The sequence below is a fragment of the Mytilus trossulus genome, chromosome 3 (assembly GCF_036588685.1).
Source record: "Mytilus trossulus isolate FHL-02 chromosome 3, PNRI_Mtr1.1.1.hap1, whole genome shotgun sequence".
Classification (NCBI taxonomy): domain Eukaryota; kingdom Metazoa; phylum Mollusca; class Bivalvia; order Mytilida; family Mytilidae; genus Mytilus; species Mytilus trossulus.
Window position 1 is genome coordinate 76,900,526 of NC_086375.1, and position 13,548 is coordinate 76,914,073.

General features: G+C 31.9%; 1 protein-coding gene across 1 annotated transcript; it reads right to left on the reverse strand.

The window, feature by feature from the left end:
- Window positions 1-9,160: 9,160 nt before the first annotated feature.
- On the reverse strand, window positions 9,161-13,309 carry LOC134712471 (ER membrane protein complex subunit 5-like). Its single transcript, XM_063574044.1, has 4 exons — window positions 13,167-13,309; window positions 12,046-12,098; window positions 10,982-11,085; window positions 9,161-10,258 (listed from the first exon to the last, which is right to left on the reverse strand). Exons 1-4 carry the CDS (start codon window positions 13,237-13,239, stop codon window positions 10,177-10,179), a joined length of 312 nt encoding a protein of 103 aa, XP_063430114.1. The 5' UTR covers window positions 13,240-13,309; the 3' UTR covers window positions 9,161-10,176.
- Window positions 13,310-13,548: the final 239 nt, after the last annotated feature.

Consider the following 13,548-nt stretch of genomic DNA (forward strand, 5'->3'; position numbering starts at 1 on the left):
CGGGTTGTTGTCTCTTTGACACATTCCCCATTTCCATTTTCAATTTTATTACAAACCCTTGTTCTCTAATCTTCAAACTTTGTCGTATGAATCTCCTCCTAAGCAATCAGTGTTACATTTGCCCCATTTTGTATGAATCCTGCAATTTATTTCTAGTAGAAAATAGGTTTTGTGAATATTTATTTTTAGCTCACCTGGCCCGAAGGGCCAAGTGAGCTTTTCCCATCACTTTGCGTCCGGCGTCCGTCGTCGTCCGTCGTCGTTGTTAACTTTTACAAAAATCTTCTCCTCTGAAACTACTGGGCCAAATTGAACCAAACTTGGCCACAATCATCATTGGGGTATCTAGTTTAAAAAATGTGTGGCGTGACCCGTTCAACCAACCAAGATGGCCGCCACGGCTAAAAATAGAACATAGGGGTAAAATGCAGTTTTTGGCTTATAACTCAAAAACCAAAGGATTTAGAGGAAATCTGACATGGGGTAAAAATGTTTATCAGGTCAAGATCTATCTGCTCTGAAATTTTCAGATGAATCGGTCAACCTGTTGTTGGGTTGCTGCCCCTGAATTGGTAATTTTGTGGAAATTTTGCAATTTTTTGTTATTATCTTGAATATTATTATAGATAGAGATAAACTGTAAACAGCAATAATGTTCAGCAAAGTTAGATATACAAATAAGTCATCGTGACCGAAATGGTCAGTTGACCCGTTAAGGAGTTGTCCTTTATAGTCAATTTTTAACCATTTTCTTAAAATTAAAGTAATCTTTTACAAAAATCTTCTCCTCTGAAACTACTGGGCCAAATTCAATCAAACTTGGCCACAATTGTTATTGGGGTATCTAGTTCAAAAAATGTGTCCGGTGACCTGGTCCACCAAACAAAATGGCCGCCACGGCCAAAAATAGAACATAGGGGTAAAATACTGTTTTTGGCTTATAACTCAAAAATCAAAGCATTTAGAGCTAATTTGACATGGGGTACAATTGTTTATCAGATCAAGATCTATCTGCCCTGAAATTTCCATACGAATTAGACAACCCTTTGTTGGGTTGCTGCCCCTGAATTGGTAATTTAAAGGAAATCTTGCTGTTTTTTGGTTATTATCTTGAATATTATTATAGATAGAGATAAACTGTAAACAGCAATAATGTTTAGCAAAGTAGGATTTACAAATAAGTCAACATGACCGAAATGGTCAGTTGACCCCTTTAGGAGTTATTGCCCTTATAGTCAATTTTTAACCATTTTTCGTAAATCTTAGTTATCTTTTACAAAAATCTTCTCCTATGAAACTACTAGGCCAAATTAATCCAGACTTGGCAACAATCATCTTTGGGGTATCTCGTTTTAAAAATGTGTCCGGTGACCCGACTATCAAATCAAGATGGCCGCCACAGCTAAAAATAGAACATAGGGGTAAAATGCAGTTTTTGGCTTATAACTCAAAAACCAAAGCATTTAGAGCAAATCCAACATGGGGTAAAATTGTTTATCAGATGAAGATCTATCTGCCCTACAATTTTCAGATAAATCTGACAACCCATTGTTGGGTTGCTGCCCCTTTTAAGGTAATTTTAAGGAAATTTTGCTGTTTTTGGTTATTATCTTGAATATTATTATAGAAAGAGATAAACTGTAAACAGCAATTATGTTCAGCAAAGTAAGATTTACAATTAAGTCAACATGACCGAAATGGTCAATTGACCCCCTAAGGAGTTATTGTCCTTTATAGTCAATTTTTAACAATTTTCATAAAATTTGTAAATTTTTATTAACATTTTCCACTGAAACTACTGGGCCAAGTTCATTATAGATAGAGATAAATGTTAGCAGCAAGACTGTTTAGTAAAGTAAGATTTACAAACATATCACCATCACCAAAACACAATTTTGTCATGAATCCATCTGCTTCCTTTGTTTAATATTCACATAGACCAAGGTGAGCGACACAGGCTCTTTGGAGCCTCTAGTTTGTTTATCTCAAAGAAAGCCAGTTCTTTCATGGACTGTATCACATAAATCTTCATCAAGTTCTTTGATGCTGTATATTCAGATGAACCATGAAAAGACTATATGAAGGTCTTTTTACCTGAACTTTGAAGTTTACTGGCTTTTATGTTTTTGTCTCATCTCGCCTACATTTAGGAGGGGAGACATAAGGTGTGGTGATATATGTGGCAGTGACCATGTTAGTTATGTATTAGTTTGTGATTAGGTCCTTTAAGGGCAACAACTAGTGGTAGGTCAGTGATATTTGGTATGCAGTTGTATTCACATAAGCACTCATAATTTCCATGGAGAATATTTAGCCCTGGTTCATTGTGTGAAACTCTTGCTTAGTATACTTATATAATAGTTCTTGAAAAACTGGTCATTATCGTGATATATGGACTGCCCACAGGACAGTGGTATTGACTAAGATAGTGATAATGACTGAGCCGAAGGCGAGGTCATTGTCGCTGTCGCAGTCAATACCACTGTCCTACGGGCAGTCCATGTATCACGAAAATGACCAGTTTTTCAAGAACTATTATGTTTATTTCATTGAGAAACCATGTTTTGGAAAATTTTCATAAATTCAAAACGCCTAAAGCGAACTCGAGTAGTTGTACGATTTCTATGGCAAAGAGTGAAGACCAGTCGTAGTAATACTGTCCTTCATTTTAGTGCAACTTTTCAGTATATAAAAACTTAACCGAGTTCTCTTTAATTTTATGATTAACGAAAAAATATAATAAACAATTCAACAACTTAAATATAATATCAAAAACAGGAACATGTTTTATAAAAGGTACATCTCTCTAAACAGATAAACCACGCACTACCGGTCATTAGCAGAGAAACCACGCCCCACCGGTCATCATCAGACAGAAACCATGCCCCAACGGTCAATATCAGACTGAAACCACGCCCCACCGGTCATTATCATGTAAAAGTTCGTTAACGACCGGTTTTCTGGTCCGTATTGTTCTGTTAATGACCGATGGAATTTAATACTGAAGATTAATGAATGTCTTGTGACCCCTTTTTATACGACCACAAATTTTGAAAAAATTTTCGTCGTATATTGCTATCACGTTGGCGTCGTCGTCGTCGTCGTCGTCGTCGTCGTCCGAATACTTTTAGTTTTCGCACTCTAACTTTAGTAAAAGTAAATAGAAATCTATGAAATTTTGACACAAGGTTTATGACCATAAAAGGAAGGTTGGTATTGATTTTGGGAGTTTTGGTCCCAACATTTTAGGAATTAGGGGCCAAAAAGGGCCCAAATAAGCATTTTCTTGGTTTTCGCATTATAACTTTAGTTTAAGTTAATAGAAATCTATGAAATTTTGACACAAGGTTGATGACCACATAAGAAAGGTTGGGATTGATTTTGGGAGTTTTGGTTTCAACAGTTTAGGAATTAGGGGCCAGAAAAGGGCCCAAATAAGCATTATTCTGGGTTTTCGCACAATAACTTTAGTTTAAGTAAATAGAAATCAATGAAATTTAAATATAATGTTTATGACCACAAAAGGAAGATTGGTATTGATTTTGGGAGTTTAGATCCAAACAGTTTAGGAATTAGGGGCCAAAAAGGGACCCAAATAAGCATTTTTCTTGGTTTTCGCACCATAACGTTAGTATAAGTAAATAGAAATCTATGAAATTTAAACACAAGGTTAATGACCATAAAAGGAAAGTTGGTATTGATTTTGGGAGTTTTGGTCCCAACAGTTTAGGAAAAAGGGGCCCTAAGGGTCCAAAGTTAAACTTTGTTTGATTTCATCAAAATTGAATAATTGGGGTTCTTTGATATGCCGAATCTAACTGTGTATGTAGATTCTTAACTTTTGGTCCCGTTTTCAAATTGGTCTACATTAAGGTCCAAAGGGTCCAAAATTAAACTTAGTTTGATTTTAACAAAAATTGAATCCTTGGGGTTCTTTGATATGCTGAATCTAAAAATGAACTTAGATTTTTTATTATTGGCCCAGTTTTCAAGTTGGCCCAAATCGGGGTCCAAAATTAAACTTTTTTGATTTCATCAAAAATTGAATAAATGGGGTTCTTTGATATGCCAAATCTAACTGTGTATGTAGATTCTTCATTTTTGGTCCCGTTTTCAAATTGGCCTACATTAAGGTCCAAAGAGTCCAAAATTAAACTAAGTTTGATTTTAACAAAAATTAAATTCTTGGGCCTCTTTGATATGCTGAATCTAAACATGTACTTAGATTTTTGATTATGGGCCCAGTTTTCAAGTTGGTCCAAATCAGGATCTAAAATTATTATATTAAGTATTGTGGAATAGCAAGTCTTTTCAATTGCACAGTATTGTGCAATGGCAAGAAATATCTAATTTCACAATATTGTGAAATAGCAATTTTTTTTTTAATTAGAGTTATCTTTCTTTGTCCAAAATAGTAAGCAAGAAATATCTTATTGCAAGAATTTTTTTTAATTGGAGTTATCTTTCTTTGTCCAGAATCAACTTAAATCTTTGTTATATACAATATACAATGTATATTCACTTTTTACTACCAACTGATAAATTTAAATAATCTTTACCATTCAGTGATAACAAGCAGTTTTTTTACATTTTATTTACAGTTTATTGTATGATGTATTTAAATGAGTAGTTGGTATTAACATTTGCAAGTCTCATTTTCATTTTCATGGAGATTATATGGCCACACAATCCTCAAGTCATGGTTCATAGACCCAGAAACTCTTGCAAAATAAATAAGATGTGGAATTTTCTTGTTAAAATTTTTGTTGAGGTAAGTTTAAAGGAAACCAATTCCGATATCAGTCCATTGCATTTAGTATGCAGTTGTATTAGCATTGGCATATCTCTTTTCCACTGAGTTTTTGATCCTGCCCCTAAGTATTAACTTTCTATGAATGTTTTGCATAGTAAACAGGAAAAATTATTGCCATTTCAGTTTTTTCATTGTACTATCAAATTTAAATACAGACAAGACACATCTCTGTGTCATCAGTTTTTTAAGTTGAGTATTTTGGATTTATTATTATTTGTTGAATACTGAATTCTGTGTATTTTGAAAATGCAAATGAACCTTGAATTCACAAAATTTCCTATATCATGTCCTTATCTACAAAGTTTCATGAAATATTTTTGTGTAGATGGAGGAGTTGTGATGACAAACTGATGAAGAAGAATATTTAGGCTGAAGTTCAAAAGATCATAACTCTAATGCTTCATCGCATGTCAATATGCAAATCTACACTACATGTAAATAGTATGACCTTATCTACAAAAAATATACAATTCTGTCATGAGGAGTTGGGATGTCAAACTGTTGCAGTAGTATATTTAAGCCAAAATGATAAGTTCAAAGTGGCATAAATCCTGGGGGAAAAATGATACATAATTTCCTGTTGGTATGCAAATCAACATTGCACGTCCTTATTTTTTTCCAGGTTTCATGCAATTCTGTTGTGTTGTTTTAGAACAGTTGCATTGACAAAAACAAGACTGATCAAAAACATTATACCCTATGAACTTTGTTCCGTGGGGTATGGTTAATACTTTTCACATCTATACTCAGACAGATGTAAATCCACTTTGTGGGAAAAAACGATGAAAATCCGGAAATCGAGCATCACAGGTAACAAGCCAGTCTAAATTATAGTTATTCCCCTGTTGCTCCAAGAGATAACTGTAAATGCTATTATATGCAGATGTAATGTGTAGTCCAATAGGACTACATGCTTGACTAGAGGATTATTATACATCTTTTAATTTTTGTCTGTTTCACGTATGACACCTATTTTGGTTCATAGAACGGTAGTAATGTGTACATGTTCTGTCTATCAGGGTTCTTAAACTTCACTTTGTTTATACATGTATTGTTCAATGTTAAGTTTTCATGATTGGGTCTTTCTAGAACCTGACAAGAAAAAGATCAACTATATTTGGTGTATGGAAAGGTTGTAAAGAACAAGTCCATCTGGTAGGAATCATCTGATCTTGACCTAGTTTACATGTCTTTGGTCAATATTTTTAGGGTACATGAAGATAATTTTCAGTTTACAATTGATAAGTTTAAGTGTTATAATAATAACAAGATCTGGTTATCAAGTCAAAGAGAGCAATATTTAAACTGTTGAGACCTACATTGTGTAGATCCTTCTGGTCTTCATTTAAACTAAACTTGCCAGGAATTGTGTCCTTTACAGATAACAAGCATCCTCTGGTGATCAAATAGAAAATTGTATTCAATTGTGTACTTATGTGCAAGTGTTAGGTCAAAACTTTCCTTTGTTGCTTGCTAAAAGAAGCATTCTTTGATATGAAATTTGTATTATGTAATACAATCATTGTTGAGACTGGTTGATGTGACTCAAGTTATTAAGTCTAGTGATTTATCAATATTTATTAGTTTAAGTTACAAGAAATAGTTAGTATTTAGCCACTTAAAACTTCTTTTAGTACATTTTGCTACATTCTGAGGCACACAACAAGCCAGAAAAAGCCAGGTGTTAACATGCAAGACCAGAGGGCATATGAATGAAGGCACCTAGTTCATTGCCAATTTTGAAAGAATATGACACCTGTTTCACAGAATTTTGGTTCAATGAAATTTTGAAACCTATGTTATGACTAAAACAGACTGATTATTTTATTAAGCATTAGAATAGAGGTAGCAATTTTTGTGTGGATTGTGTCACCACATTATGAAAAGATAACTGTATGTAAACTTGGTTTTAATAATGAAAATATCTGCTGCTCATCACTATTTCGACTCAATAAAACTCATACTTTATGTAGGTCAATAAATAAAATACAATACAGTTATCCTTTAATTATGTGGTGTCATTATCAACAAAAATATTGCTCAAGACTAAAAAAAACACCTTTATCTTGTCTCCTCCAACAATTGTTATTATTCATTAAAATGAATTTCATTATAAACAAAGAAACATTTATATATTGTCAGTTGAGTTTTATTATAAAATCACATTACAAATACAACCAGATGCTCCGCAGGGCGTAGCTTTATACGACCGCAAAGGTTGAACCCTGAACGGTTGGGGCAAGTATGGACACAACATTCAAGCTGGATTCCGCTCTAAATTTGGATTGTGATTAAATAGTTGACACAGCATAGGTTTCTGACACAGAATGAATGTATTCAAATGAACTTAAAATTTTTGTTTTCTCTTAGAGCAATTCACTATGCTGTTGAATATTAATCCTCTCAAAAAAATGTTTGAAGAAATTTTCTTTTTATTTATGAAATTTCAAATGAGAAAAATTGAACCCTATTTTTTAATCACATCCCCCTTTCCCTTATTCCAAAACTAATTTCAATTAAAATATTCTAATGGAGTTTGCAACAATTACTACTCATTTAAATACATCATAAAATATTAAGATGTAAAAAAACTGCTTGTTATCACTGAATGGTAAAGATTATTTAAATTTATCAGTCGGTAGTAAAAAGTGAATATACATTGTATATTGTATATAACAAAGATTTAAGTTGATTCTGGACAAAGAAAGATAACTCCAATTAAAAAAAAATCTTGCAGATATTTCTTGCTTACTATACTGGACAAAGAAAGATAACTCTTAATTAAAAAAAAATTTGCTATTTCACAATATTGTGAAATTAGATATTTCTTGCCATTGCACAATACTGTGCAATTTAAAAGACTTGCTATTGCACAATACTTAATATAATAATTTTAGATCCTGATTTGGACCAACTTGAAAACTGGGCCCATAATCAAAAATCTAAGTACATGTTTAGATTCAGCATATCAAAGAGGCCCAAGAATTTAATTTTTGTTAAAATCAAACTTAGTTTAATTTTGGACCCTTTGCACTTTAATTTAGACCAATTTTAAAACTGGACCAAAAATTAAGAATCTACATACACAGTTAGATTTGGCATATCAAAGAACCCCAATTATTCAATTTTTGATGAAATCAAACAATGTTTAATTTTGGACCTCGATTTGGGCCAACTTGAAAACTGGGCCAATAATCAAAAATCTAAGTACATTTTTAGATTCAGCATATCAAAGAACCCCAAGGTTTCAATTTTTGTTAAAATCAAACTAAGTTTAATTTTGGACCCTTTGGACCTTAATGTAGACCAATTTGAAAACGGGACCAAAAATTAAGAATCTACATACACAGTTAGATTGGCATATTAAAGAACCCCAATTATTCAATTTTGATGAAATCAAACAAAGTTTAATTTTGGACCCTTTGGACCCCTTTTTCCTTAACTGTTGGGACCAAAACTCCCAAAATCAATACCAACCTTCCTTTTATAGTCATAAACCTTGTGTTTAAATTTCATAGATTTCTATTTACTTATACTAACGCTATGGTGCGAAAACCAAGAAAAATGCTTATTTGGGTCCCTTTTTGGCCCCTAATTCCTAAACTGTTGGGACCAAAACTCCCAAAATCAATACCAACCTTCCTTTTGTGGTCATAAACATTGTGTTTAAATTTCATTGATTTCTATTTACTTTAACTAAAGTTATTGTGCAAAAACCAAGAATAATGCTTATTTGGGCCCTTTTTTGGCCCCTAATTCCTAAACTGTTGAAACCAAAACTCCCAAAATCAATCCCAACCTTTCTTTTGTGGTCATAAACCTTGTGTCAAAATTTCATAGATTTCTATTAACTTAAACTAAAGTTATAGTGCGAAAACCAAGAAAATGCTTATTTGGGCCCTTTTTGGCCCCTAATTCCTAAAATGTTGGGACCAAAACTCCCAAAATCAATACCAGCCTTCCTTTTATGGTCATAAACCTTGTGTTAAAATTTCATAGATTTCTATTCACTTTTACTAAAGTTAGAGTGCGAAAACTAAAAGTATTCGGACGACCACGACGACGACGACGACGACGCCAACGTGATAGCAATATACGACGAAATTTTTTTCAAAATTTGCGGTCGTATAACAAACTATCCATGTGTTTTCTTTTTAGTAGGCACATATTATATGCAAGCATTTTTACTTGCTATATTGACCATTCAAATATTCAACTGACAGTTAGGTGGAATACTTATACTGTATACAACTGGATTTTTTTTCAAATAGATTTGTTTTCATAGTGTTTTTCAGGTTTAACAGGAAATTTGGTAACACAAATATTTGGCCAAGTTAGAAATGTTGCATTCTTTATTTTCTTATTTTAAAGGGACATTAACTGCAATGACTAAAATATTTCACTGAAACATTATTCACTTTCAAGACAATGATTCAATCACTTTAAATCCATATGCTTGCAACTTTTGATTTCATGTGTCCTGTAAAGTTCAAATATTGAAAAGAATACAAATTGAAAAAAATGAAATGTTGGACAACCAATTTCATCTACTGCTTGGAAGAGCAGAAAAATATTAAACTCTATTAACAATAAATAGCTATTTCAAAACAAAGAGTTTGAAAGAATTTTTAAGAAAAGGAGAATGACCTGGTACAAAGATGATGCTCAAGCTTCCATATACATGTAATAAAGGGACATAACTCCAAAAAGAAAAAGTGACATCTCACAAATTGAAACTTGATTTTTGTTTTCTTGGTAACCAGCCTGGTGTGCAACTTTCATAACATTTGATTAAGACAATTTTAAGTTTGGAAGGAAATCAATTTTGGTAAAAACGTATGTACAGATCAGATTTACACTTTATGTCCCCATTGCTACATAAAATTGTACCAAAATGACAAAATGTTTAATGATGCTTGTACTTCACATGGACAACATGAAAAACAGTAAAGATAAACATGTAAAAAGTATAATTTAACTATCCACAGGCATGACAGAGAGTTACATTAATGAAAATAATGTTTACAACACATGTACAACAGGTATTGCTCAAATCATTATAATAATCTTTGACCAATAAAAATGATCTTAACATAAAAGATATACAATCAAATAAAGTAATAGTGATTCTGAATGAAAATAAAAGTTCAAGTCTGTTTACAAAAGTATATATTAATTCTGACTATAAACAAGTCTATGAATGAGTAGTTTAGTTTTCCTAATAGTACATTTGCACTTATCATAGGGAACTAACAACATTTTGAAGTTATTTGTTTTTCGATGGAAGTCTATAGCTAACTCCTTTCAATCAAAATTGTCCAATGGAAAAGGAATGATTTTTGTAGATGTATATTATGCTGGATTTATCCTCTGTCTCTGTACAAAGCTACACCTCGGTGGTTAAATGAATACATGGACTGTCTACTACTTAACATGTCCCAAGATCTGAAAAAGATTTCAATAATGAGAATTATTTGATGAGAAAATGTAGATTTCAGAACTTCAAAACTTGTCATAAAAAAAGACATTAATTCCATTTTCAATTAATTTTTCACATCTTAAAACATCAATATATTCAAAATTTTAGTACACAAGAAAATAACAAATACAATTGTACTTCATAATGTTTTAAGAAATAAAGAACAATTGTCTCATTAATAAGTTTGTTTACATAAAACAGATATATATACCTAACTTTGGCCCGTTACCTCAAGCAAAAAGGATGGTACAAGTACATGAAGTAGTAAACTAACAAACATGATAAATTGAACATACATCAGTTTATAGTTGTATATTATATATATAAGTTTATTGATGTTGATATTTTCTGTTGTACATCTGTTTCAATGATTCAAATATGGTATGGATGGACTACTGTATATTATTATAAAGATGTATTATCCCATCACTAAATTAGTTGCATTTAAAAAAAAATTGAATATTTGATAAATCAGAGAACCAAACTTTTCAATAATTATATATTATGTTTTAATTCTCATATAAACTTGCAGCCTCATATGCCCTATATAGGCTGCAAGTTTATATGAGAATTAAAACATAATATATAGTCTCCTACAACATGTAGACTTACTTTTAATGAAAACTTACAATAATTGACATTTTACATTCTAAAAACCGAAAAATTGAAGAATACCACATCTGACTTACTTATTATCAAGGTCAGCATTTGCTCTAATTTCTTTAAATATTCCAGATATATGAACAACACCATAACAGGTCAAAATTAAACCAACAAAACACTGTAAAATTATCTGAAAATACCAAAACAAATAATGTATTAAAATATAATGTCTTGCTTTAGGATATATATAGTCATGATAGTCTACTGTCAAATTAGAAAACCATTCCTTCATAGAAAAAGAAATTTGATTTACTTTTTTGTTCTGTATCTACATTACATTGGTTACCATGTCTGATTCAGATTTACAGTTCACATGCTCTGTTAAAAAATAATAAAAAAAAATCCTGTATCTTAAGATTGATCTTAATGGAGTATAGAATAGTATGGAATTTCTTTCTGTTAATTTGTTTAACTTAAAAAATTTGTTTAATCCCCCACTTGTACTCTGATAAAATTATAAAAGCTATATTGTGAAATATTTAAATTTGAAAAAAGATTACTAATAGATATAGGAAGATGTGGTGTGAGTGCAAATATGTTTTACATCTTTTAACCAATAGACAACTTTCGAGTTCGATGCATTTCCATTAAAATCTCTAGATTTAGTGAATTTCATTCGTGCGTTTAGGGGCGTCATTACTTCCATTCCAATGTTGAGAGAGTGGTTGAAAAACTATAATTCTATATTGTCCGAATTATTCAGCAAATTGAATTCCCAAAATTGACAATCAGCACTGCTGTCATTAGGGAATTGTCAGTAAGTACCTACAGAACAACCATTATTTCTAGTTTATCCTGCACAATGACAACTACTAAGACGCTTGATGAATATTAATAGTGCAGGGGTACAGGCGATCCCCTCTATTTGGTAAATGACGTCATAAAGGGGCGTATAATTGTCAAGTTTTTTCCGGTGACTGATGAACTCAAAAGTGGTCTATTTAATTTGTAGCAAGGCACAATAACTACTTCAATTTTATTTCAAGTGATTGCCTAAATATATTCTTTTTTTTTTTATAATAAATCAATAATCAAAAAACTGCAAGTCACAAGTGCTATCATGAGTATATACATGATAAATACAACTTACATCTAAAGGTAAACTAGTAAATTCTTGTTCTGTAAGTCGTAAATATGTGCGATCTGAAATGAATAATATGGTGTAAATCAAATACATGAAATATATACATTTATTTGTGTGTGTATAATATGGGGACGAAGTCCCCAATAACAGTAGAAAAATCAATTATAAAAAAAAAAATTAAAAAAAAAAAAATCAGGAAAATTTTCCCGAAATTTTCATTGTACATGTACTAATGAACTCAAATTCATTCAATTTTTTTGATGTCATGTTTTAAAATCCTGCATCTGCGCAGAAATCTACAATGTTCTTCCTTTTTCTGGTCTTGTTTGTATGAAACTTAGAGTAAAATATATATTTATCAGTCTGGTATAAAATAGGAAGGAACGCAATACCAATTTCATCTTTAATAATTCCTCGTTACGGTATTTCTGTTTATTTTTTTAACAAATATTTAAGTTACAAAAAAATAATTCATACTTAAACAGACTTCATCCCCATTTACAGGTAATGCCTGCCTCATATTAATTCACAAAATAGAAATATTAAAACAAATACAAACAAGGCCAAAAAAAATATGCAGGTCCTGCAAAACTCGTTGCTGCGCAGGACATGATGGCCGGCAATATCTAAGTCTGCTTGGGCCGCCAAAACTTAATTCCCCTTCAGTCTCGGCAGAGTATTTTGTTTATATAATTGTGATCGTCTTTAATTATTGAAAATTTCCTGTTCACTCGCTTTTTCTTACATCGGGAACCAGTATTTCCGGAATGTGACAGTCTTTTTGTACTATGTTTAATTCGCCCCAAACAATAATTTCCCGTATTCCCGCTATATGCGTGAGACATGGAAGCCCTGTGATAATCCAAGGAAGAATTCATAATTATTTGGACTAGTAATTTGGTAATCAATGTCTAATCGGGATCGACAAAAGGATAAAAAGTTATCAAACACAACTAGTCATTCGTTTATAAAGGACAAAGAAAACATCTTTGAAAATGAAGGGGAAACAAAATTATTTTTTTAGGTTCATTTGTAACCAGTAGCGTGTAGAATCATAACATTGGTTGGATAACCCATTGGGCAACTAATAATGTTTTGTAACTGACACTTCCTATGTAGGGACTTACGTTGCGCAGCAGAATAAGCCGCATGAGCCATCGCCAGAAGGCCTAGGATTACACAAATCTTGCTGAAATTCATTTCATTTTTTCCAACCGGAAGTCCATGTGCGGTGCCAAAAATGAGATGCAATCATACAACAAATTACCAAAACGACATCATAATGCAACGAACTAAAATGAACAAAAATTGTCTTTAATAATCGAGTTCATGTTCGGCTCCTAACCAGCACTGGCCGTGGGAACAGCTAGTATATGGATAATGACTATGACATAATATTTCTAACATAAAATCCATCTTGGATTGTAAAAAAACAGAGAACCAAAGGTCCATATTTTCTATCAAGTTAGCAAAATTTGATGCAGGAATGCAGATATTTAATGTGAATTT